This window comes from Brassica oleracea, chromosome C7, assembly GCF_000695525.1.
Source record: "Brassica oleracea var. oleracea cultivar TO1000 chromosome C7, BOL, whole genome shotgun sequence".
NCBI lineage: Eukaryota > Viridiplantae > Streptophyta > Magnoliopsida > Brassicales > Brassicaceae > Brassica > Brassica oleracea.
Window position 1 is genome coordinate 32,231,267 of NC_027754.1, and position 10,724 is coordinate 32,241,990.

The 10,724-nt window shown below is 32.6% G+C and overlaps 1 protein-coding gene and 1 pseudogene across 1 annotated transcript in view; one reads left to right on the forward strand and one right to left on the reverse strand.

The window, feature by feature from the left end:
• The window catches only part of LOC106306158 (1,8-cineole synthase 1, chloroplastic-like), a gene marked incomplete in the record, with an annotated part of 4,313 nt that extends 2,249 nt beyond the window's left edge, over positions 1–2,064 (forward strand). The window contains 5 exon segments of the mRNA XM_013742651.1: positions 1–235; positions 327–545; positions 919–1,057; positions 1,163–1,414; positions 1,589–2,064. Coding sequence (XP_013598105.1) covers positions 1–235; positions 327–545; positions 919–1,057; positions 1,163–1,414; positions 1,589–1,885 — 1,142 coding nt within the window.
• Positions 2,065–2,086: 22 nt separating this feature from the next.
• On the reverse strand, positions 2,087–5,768 carry LOC106306161 (annotated as a pseudogene).
• Between the last annotated feature and the right edge of the window lie 4,956 nt (positions 5,769–10,724).

Sequence of the window (10,724 nt, forward strand, 5' to 3'; positions counted from 1 at the left end):
AACTAAGAGAATATGTTAATAGTGATCGTAATAATGAAACTTACAAGACACGTGAGAAGGCGATCCATGCTTTAGAAATGCCGTACCATTGGAGAATGAGACGGCTGGAGACAAGATGGTACATAGATGCATACGAAAAGAAACATGACATGAATCTTGCCTTGATGGAACTCGCCAAAATTGATTTCAATATCGTACAAGCTTCTCACCAAGAAGAACTCAAATACGTTTCCAGGTAATAGACTAAAAGAAGCAGTACATAGTATTTTTTAATATATCACAACGATATTTACTCTTTCTAATCATCTTCTTTTAATGATACCAAGCTGGTGGAAGGAGGCATGTTTAAGTAATCAACTTCCCTTTGTAAGAGATGGAATAGTCGAGAATTACTTTTGGAACGTTGGAATAATATATGAACCTCAATTTGGATATACACGACGATTCATGACTATAATTAGTGCACTTATAATAACCATTGACGACATCTACGATATTTATGGCACTCTTGAAGAACTTGAACTCTTCACTGCCATGGTTGATAAGTAAGGACTCTACTATCTAACCAAATTTCTCAGTTTTCTTGGTAGGTCGTAATAATTAGAACTAATTATACATTAGTGATTGAATTATATGTCTACTTAATATATAACAAATTATTACTTTATAAAAAACTATTGTTGCCACTGTTATTTGAAATATTTTTAAACTAAAACAGGTTCGCTCGCAAATTTTGAGTAGACATTTATGAATTCGCCTTTTTATTATAATATAATATTTTAGAGATATAGTCAAAAATATATTTTTGAAATAGAAGTTACAAAAACAATGATATGTTGATTAAAGAACTTGATATTTTATTTTTCAAGGTTTTGTTTACAAAAGCGTTATTGTACCAACAAATCGTATATATTGTAGTTGGAACGTAAATGGTCTTGATGAGCTCCCCGAGTACATGAGGCTGTGTTTTCTTGTCTTGTACAATGAAATCAATGGCATTGGATGTGATATTCTCAAACATAAAAATATCAACGTCATTCCTTTTCTCAAAAAATCAGTAAGTTTTAATATTTATATATAATTAAATAAATTTTTTTTGTCAACATATATATTGAAATAATTAATCATTACTTTCTTACACTTTCTTTTTGTTAAAAATTAGTGGACAGATTTATGTAAAGCATATCTAGTGGAAGCAAAATGGTACAAAAGAGGTTACAAACCAAGCTTGGAAGAATACATGCAAAATGCTTGGATATCAACATCGGTTCCAGCGATGTTAATCCACTTTTACTGCGTTTTCTCTGACCAAATCTCAATTCAAATATTGGAATCTTTGTCTGAACACCGACAAAATGTCGTCCGATGCTCCGCCACCGTCCTCCGTCTAGCTAATGATCTTGCAACTTCGCCGGTAAATATCGTATCTTATAAGAATATTAGACCATGATTAACCCAGAGTTTCTGTTTCTTAACTTCCGATAAGAACCTCTCCTAAGAACTCCGGGTTAATCATGCTCTTAGACGATAAGAAAATATTTTCTAAAAATTGATAATATGACGAGTTAGTGAGTTCATTAAACTGTAGGATGAATTGGCGAGAGGAGACGTGCTCAAATCGGTCCAATGTTACATGCATGAGACAGGAGCATCTGAGGAAGAGGCACGTGGTCACGTGCAGCAGATGATCAGCGACACTTGGAACGAAATGAATTACGAAGCAAAAATTGCATTACTCCCTCGAGGTTTTGTGGAGGCCACAGTGAACCTGGCACGCATGTCGCAGTGCATATATCAACACGGTGATGGTCATGGACGTCCAGACAAAGCCAAGACTGTTGAGCGTGTCATGTCCTTGTTTGTTAGTCCAGTCCCGTTGGGTTAACTTAAAACATAATTAAATTTACATTTTAAACCAGTCAAAAGCATATATACAAAATCAGTAGATAAGGTGATACACTCTAAGGCTTATTCAAGCAACACAATTCCATCCAAGTTTAAACTTTAGACCAATGCAAATCATAAGGTCCATTTTATGATAATGCAACCTTTTAATTTCAAATCTTTATAATGATATTCCAAGGAAGCTTATAGTTGTTACAATGGACCTACTAGGTAAACGCATGTGCTGTTTTCAAATGTGGATGCTTTATTATGCGATTTTACTATATTTATTGAATAACCGAACTAGATTCATAAGAATACATCATCAATGCAACATTACTAGTAGGGAGAAGAAAAGTTGCTTTGCAATTGCGCGATGCCTTGTGAACCAAGAAAGGTGGTGTTGTCCTTGAGAAAAGCAGAGTACCAATGAGCAGAGAGCTTTGGAGTTCTCTTGCGGTGAGGATCGCTGAAATTCACGAAGTACAATCCAAAACTATACTCGTATCCGCTTAGTAAATTCATATAGATCCATAAAGGACCATACGAAGTAGCCTCTCGTGTCTGATCCGTTCCTACAAGTAGTAATATGTATTTTCTTCCATTATTACATTAACAACAGAAGACAGGATGCAACTAGAAAAGTCCACTTACGTAATGGAGTTGAGCACAGCACCAATATAAGCATGTAAGAACTCAATTCTTGGTGTGTCCTGCAAATTTTGCTTCATCGGTGTACCTACATTCGTTTGAATTGGCAAAGGAATTGAGAAAACGACGACAAAACAATAGATAGGTCAGATAAATTCAGAGAGAGACCATTCTCGAGAATGTAGACAGGAGGATTGCCATAGCTCTCCTTTATATACTCCAGGACAGCTTCCATAGCCCATGGAACAATAGCATACTTGTCCAAACAAAACAAGAAACAGCTAAGAAAGATGGATTGAGAACACTTGAGTATTTAAAAATTAGTACTTACGTGGAAAGATGTATAGTTCCCAATGACTGTCCTCCCGAGCAGTAACAAAGAAGAGAAGATTTAACCAAATATAAAAAAAATTTGAGGTAAAAGAGCGATTATTTTGTTTATTGTTTCTTTAAAGACAGTTCCTACCTTTCATAGATATGCCCATGTCTGTGAAGAAACCGGGGTCTCTTTGGGATTTGACGTGTGTGACAGAAGTCACAGAAGCTGCAAGATAGTGAATGACTCCTACAAAGTCAGAAGAGCCTTTAACTAATGCTGATTCTTCTTCTGTGAAAACTGGTAGTCTTGATCCAACGATTCTTTTCATTTCATCGGGATAGTCACCATATGTAAGAGGCCCAAGCATTCTGTAATTTAAAGAAAACACTATACCTATTACTGATTTTTTTAAAATGTAATTTCAGGTGCTTTTACATATATTTCGAAGCTCTACCAGAAATCATTTGCTGATAAGACAGCGGTGAGTAAAGAAGGATTTCCGATTTACCGTAGAAGAGAAGATACAGATCGTTATGTAGAGAAGAATTAACAAACATGTATTAAACATTTATTATAAATATCTTATTTTTTGTAATGACCAGTTTCATTAATTTTATATCAATAGTAGTTTAATAAAGACAATAATTTTTTTTGAAGTTTTCAGTTTATATTTTCAACTAATAAAAAAATATAAAATCAATTTTGTGAAAAGAACCTTGGTCTATTTGTTTAAAATCTAAGCATGCTTTATCATCTTTTTAGCTTAAAATATAAAATCTAAGCATGCTTTTCAACTAATAAAAAAATATAAAATCTAAGCATGCTTTATCATCTTTTTAGCTTAAATAGAACCTTGGTCTATTTGTTTTCGATTTCAAAAAGAAAAGCTTTTTGGAACCTTTGGTGTCTGACTCACCATCCGAATATGAAAGCTTTAGCTCTTTGAACTGCGATCTCATCATTCGTGGAGCTTGTAGAAGGAGTAAACCCTATCGTAAATACGCTAAAGCCTACGGAACCTCCCTGTATATCCTGAGAAATACTCACACGGTCGGGAGAGGGTTATCCAAAAGATATATAATGAATTAATATACCTTGTACTTTTGCTTATATAGTCTTGAAGCAGAGGCGTGCGCAAGAAGCAAGTTATGGCCTACGATATATGGTTCAGTCGAAGAGTTCCCTGACGAGCATTTACTTCGTGAGGAGCAATGACCAGGCGGTAACAAACCATCACTGTAGCCTCCGATAGTGTATATATTAGCCTCGTTGATCGTGGTCCAGAATTTGACATGGTTCCCAAACTCTCTGAAGCAAACATCTGCGTAAGCAGTAAAGTCTTCGCTGCAAAGATAGCAAATAACATCAAATATTTTTTTTTATAGAAATATGTATAAAAAATTATGATTTTTTGTTAAAGCCTACATGCTTTTTCGGTTGAGCCATCCTCCATATTCATTCTCGAGATACTGAGGATGATCGTAGTGGTAGAGTGTAACATGTGGTTGAATCCCTGTAGTAACTTTATTTAAGTCCAGTTCGTAGAAACAAAAATAATACTAATTGAGTTTCCAAATATGGTCTTCAAGTCTCACCATGGTTTACAAGTAGTTCGATGAAGTTCTTGTAAAACTGCAGACCCTTTGGGTTAACAGGACCTCTTCCATCTAAATTGAATGAAATCATAACAATTCAAGAAACTTCATCCCTTCAAAGTAAAAGAAAAAAGAAAAAAGGACTTGCTCGGTATAAGCCTAGACCAAGAGATGGAGAATCGGTAGGCATCTAATCCAGTTTCCACCATTAGCTGCACATCTTCCTGCAACCATTTCATGTCATCATAAGCTAATATTTAACACTGGGGAACAAGAATATTCATAGAAAGTGAAAAGGAGAACCTTGTACTTGTGATACCCATCAGATGTTATGTCTCCATTATCTTGGTTATCTGTCAAATTAAAGACAAATTTTCTTTATGTTTTTCCTTTTTAGAATTGATAATACTAAAGCCTCATATGTAAGAAGAGCATCAGCAACTCTCAACACAAGTTTTCCTCATAATATAATATTAGTTTAGTTTGTCTTTATGATAAAGTTTTAAATTAAAAAAAAACAGACCAGTAAAAAGCTGACAACACTCAAAAAATCTCTAAAACAAAATGTGTGTATTCTCGTATTTTTCCTTCTTTTACTGCTCTCCTTCATCTTTTTTCATTATCTTATTATGTTTATGGAAAGAGCTTGTGTTGAGAACACAACCATTTCTTAACACAAACCATTGTTGATGCTCTGAGAAAGTTAAAAAACATCTTCAGGGGCAGGTCTCAACTAATTTTTAAAAATAAAATAACTTAACAAAAAAAAAAAGGAAAGAAACAAAAAAATCTTAAGAAATTCTCTGTCATTAAGAAAAAGAAAAGAAATTCTCTGTCCAAGACTCCAGATTAGTTCTTATCTTTGTATTTAAAATTTAATAACAAAATTGTTATATTACTTAGGTAAGAGATCCTAACAACTCCCCATTAATCATGCTTTAATATATTAGAAAGAAAAGCTTACGAGAGTGAACAAAAGTGTCCCATACACTTGGCTTTCTACCGTCTTCATCAACAGCTCCTTCCCACTTTAAAAAAACAGCACACATACTTGACAAAAAAAATACTCAAAAAATAAACAAACAAAATGAAATGTGGATTTGGACTTGGAAGAGTCATGTAAGTTGAAAAATGAATTAGCTGAGAACCTGATAAGCAGAAGCGCCTGCACCGAACGAGAAGCCCTTTGGGAAATCTTTCCTGCTGTAAACATTGCCGCATCCCCCAGACGACGCCAAAGCCAGAAAAATGGTAACCATCAAAATCTTATTCATTTTTCTCTTCTCTGTTTTTTCTCGGCTCCATGGTTCGTGGAGGTAATTATAGAGGCTCTCACTAGTCACTACCTACCCCTTAGTGTTGTGTGTGTGAAGAAAAATCGAACAAGTGTCTATATCAGTGTGGAGTTCTTTTAATAAGGGTTATAGTAAACATTAACTATCCCTATTGCATTTCTCTTTTGGAAAAACTAACGGTAGTTATGCGAATCATACACCACCACATAACTACAAATTTGAATAAAACAATGCATCAAAAACTATATAAACTATATGATACATATGAGAATATTTCTGAATTATTATATGTTATAGTGTTAAAACGAAAAACATTATTCTGATAGCTAAGAGAATGTGCCGGATTCAGAATCCAGTAACATTTGATGAAAATCTATTAACCAAAATTTTAAAACGAACCATAAAATGCATACAAAAAATTATGTAAATCAAACATCTAAATGCAACCGTTATACAATCAAAACGTTTTTAAAATAAATATGTAGATCAACATCTAAATGCAATGTTATACAATCAAGACGTTATTTAACTATAATTATCAGATGTTGATATGTTAGCAAAATAACACATAATAATTTACAGATATTGTCAATATGAATCATATAATTTGTGTAGTTTTTGATACTAATTTAATCTAGATATTGAACTATGCGGTAGTATAGGCATGGACGTTCGGGGGGCCATCGGTTTCGGTTCGGTTGATTCGAATTTTTGGTATTACGTTCATAAGTTCCGTTCGGATTTTACTAATTATCGGGTCGGGTTCGGTTCGGTTCTTTCCGGATTCGGTTTAGATTAGATTGTAACCAATGTTTAAAATCGTCTAAACAAATATTTTTTAAACCTCAAAATTTGACAAAAAGAAAATTAAAATATAGAAAGGCGACTAATACAAACACACCTTTACCTCTCTTTTGATTATCGTCGGCGGTTCCGGCCACCGGTTTTTATTGCTTTCGTTCTTTGTTTCTACAGTATATAAATGATTTATATTCTATCACTACTTACGTCTGGAATCATCTTCAAACGACATCATCATCCACTCATTCGCCGTCGTTGTTCTCCTCAATCATCCCGACAAACACCTTTTGGGACGGTTATGATCATTGGGTTAATTTCGCTATGTTTATTTCCGGGATTAGAGAGGCGTTTCTCGGATCAATCTCGTCGAATTGAATGCTTTAATATCTCCACTTCGGAGCATGATTATCTAGCAAATCCCTTTGGTTTTGTCGGCGTTTTTCTGGCAGCAAATCTCCATGGTTTTGTTGGCGACATCCCCGAGCAGTTACTGCACGATGTATCTCTTTCTCCAATCAATCCTGGAGAGTCACAATCATTCCTTAAGCCATCTTGGCCGGGAGACTATGACAACACCATCATCATGCAACTGATGTCATCATATTCAGTTATGGCCTCTAGGGTACAATGGAGAGATCGTATGCACAAGAAAATTGTGATTCCAGAGATGAACCTTTTTGTGATAGGGTTGTGATAGGGTTATTTCCGTCATTGGATTATTGTCAATCCAAAGTTCAGTGATGGTTCATCAAAGCAAGCAACAAGGATATTTATTTGGTCCGGGTGGGGGATTTGATACACTCGTTGGAAATAATTTTCAGGTCTGATGGTTATTTGTCTTTGGCTGGAGATTATCACTTTCCAGAGATACAGAGGATATCATCAAGGGGCTTTGGATGGAAGTCACTGGAAATTAAATGGTTAAGGTATCGGCATCGCATGGATAGTATTATGGAGACTACTATTATACCAAGAACACGGATACTGACTAATTGGTACCGTGTTGACCTTCTTTTTTTTTTATAAACCCTATCGGCTGATCCGGTCAGCTTCGGGAGGAACACACTTAGTGCTACATAGTGGACTGGCTACCACACTGCATGAATCCGACTAATGCCTGAGGGTGAACTGATCATCTGTTACGATTCACCATGTAAACCATTTGGGCCCAAGCCCAAGCCCAGACTGACCAAATAATGATAATTTAGTTCCCATGGGGAATCGAACCCAGGACCGATGTGGGTACACACCAAGCCCCAAAAGATTGCCACTAAACTACCACCACTTGGTTTTGTGTTGACCTTTCAAAGCATGTTCCGGATGCAATGGGTTTTTACTATACGATTTGGGCAAAACATAAAATGCCAAAATGGCATACCAATCATATTAGAGTGAGACGAATTTTAAAGAAGGAAAATAACAGAGCATATGTTCTGTTAGCGTGTAAGGCTTACTGCAAAAGAAATCAACGTCAATCTTCACTTCTACAAATGATTTGTCTTCAACATATATAGCATATATCTGCTTATGTAATAATTTGTATTCCACTGTTTTGTATACGATTCCATAACTTTATTTGTATTTCAATATATCAATAAGATCATATTAGATGTTAAAAAAAAGAAAAATTAAAATATAGAATGTATTCACAAATCTAATTAATAAATTAGATAAACTATTTAAATTAACTAAAATGTATTCAAAATAACAAATAAAACAAACTACAAAAATATTTTGAATACTCTAAAATATCTAAATCACCTTAACATATATAAAAACGTTAACATATTTAACTAATTTTGGATATCTTCGGATCCTAATTTGGATTCGATTCGGTTCGGGTTATAACCAAACCCCCAAATATTAAGCTCATAAATCTCGTTCGGATATTTTTGTATAACAGTTTGGATCCGGTTTCGGTTTTTCCGGTTTGGATTTAGGTAGGTACTTTTGGTTAGGGTAAAAACGCCTAGGCCTATGGTAGTTTCTCATTTCGTAGTTGGTAATTATTATTTTTTCACGAGATAAAGGAAGCAATGTATATTGCGTAGGGTGTATTTGATTAGAGATTTTAATTTTTTAGCCCATATGTTGCCCAAAAGTTTTCCTACTTGGTTGCGTTCTTAGTTTCGATCTGATGTAATTCTTTTGCAACCTCTTTTATTTGGTTTCACTCTGTTGTTCTTGAACTTTCCTTTGTTTTGTTCTACGGGTCAAATACCGCAAAGTAGTGTGTATTTTTCAAAAAAAGAGTAATTTATTCATGGAGCGTCTTTCTGACATCTAGCCAGTAGCCACCACTTATACAGCGTTTTATGTAAATTTCGCTTTGAATAAAACAAATCATTAAAATGACTACGCTTTTTTTGCTTACTGAGCTTGTTGTTTGTCACAAGTCCCGAGTAAGCACAGAACTCTTGGATCAAAAAAAGAAAAAAAACACGGCAAAATACTTATAAAATACGCACTTGTTATATAACTCGGTTAAATAGATGTGTTATAATCCGTCCATTTCCAAAAGTAACATTTTCTAGAGTATTCATGTTTATTAAAAATTTAATAAATGTTTATAATTTAATTTATTTTTTATTTTATTATACATTTTCTAATTATAATTTAATATTTAATCAATTCAAATATTCTCAATTAATGTTTCTCAAAAGTATAAAAAAATACCTTAACAATATAGAAAATATATCTTTGTGGAACAAAAAAAATCTAAAAAAATTCACTTTCGGAAACAGAGAGAGTATGTGTTTTGTGCGGTTCTTAGAATTCTTCTATATTTTCCCAAAATAATGATTCAATTTTAGTAGCTGGTTTTTAAATATAAATTTAAAAATAATTTGTAATTGACTTTTAACCTTATCACAAATAAGCAATCAAAACTAAATTTAATGTATAGTTTTGTATTTAGTCATATTTTTTTTTATTCTTATGTTGAATACTAATTTTATTTTTGTATTTTAAATTTTCAAAATAATTTTTAGTTTTTAGTTTTATTTTATATTATTTCTTTTTGTTATTTAAGGATTAGCTAATAAAAATATATAAAAACTTATTTCAAATAATTTTAGTGGTTATAATTATGGAAAATAAATGAAATAATGTATATATAAATTTGAATTTTTATTTTAAATTAATTTTAATATTTAAACTTAAAAATAAAAAATATTATGATATTATCAGTAAACAAACACTTTTAGTGTTTAATTGTACATAATATATTTATTTTACTTATTTTCTTTTATCAAAACCACACTATTTTTATCAAATCACTATTTTTTTTAATCAAAATCGCACTTATAAGGCAAAATGCTCACTGCACCGCATACCTTTTATTTTACCAAATCCATCGTTACCATTCGGACCCTTATAATTTTATTTTTGATTATTTCATGACAAAATGAGACAGAAAAAGATAATCATATAAGGGGTCAATTATACTAATGATATGTCATATTTGAAAAAATGACATTTTTGTAAGGAAATTGTTTATCCTATCAAACATATTTTCAAAAATAGGGTATGGATTAAATATTTTTGTTGATAAAATCTCGTGTTAATTTTTCTAATATGCGCGATATTTACTAAAACACAACTGTATACTATAAAATATTTCTTGGAAGTTTATTTATTAAAAAGTATACATGTATAATACATGTATAATGGAACACGTTTACTTGACCTACATTTTCCTTCATTAGTTTTGTTTTCCTTTTGTTAAAGTCATTTATATTAATTCATTTCCTATCAGATCTTTGTATTTTCTTTTCTTTGTGTCTGACCGGAAAAATCTTTATTTATTTTGTTAAATACAGCTTATCTTTATTAGAATTTTAATTTGTTCCGACTACAGATGATTGAGAGAATCATCCATCATTTTTTGCTAAAAGATAACAACAAAAAAGCTAAGCAAGAATGATGTTAGATTCTCTCTATCAATAAAAAGGTGAAAACGAATTTAAAACAAAACTTAAACAGTCGATAATTTTTTCACAAATAAAATCTGGGCAACTGAAAATTAGTCAACCCTCACGTACGAAAAAATAAAATTAATCTTGATTGTATCTTCTAGCCTTGTACAAACTATTATAAAAGATGACAAACTTATGAATAAGCTGAAATTAAGGATCAGAAATGATATCAAGAAGACTTCTGCAAGATAGAGGTGTGGTA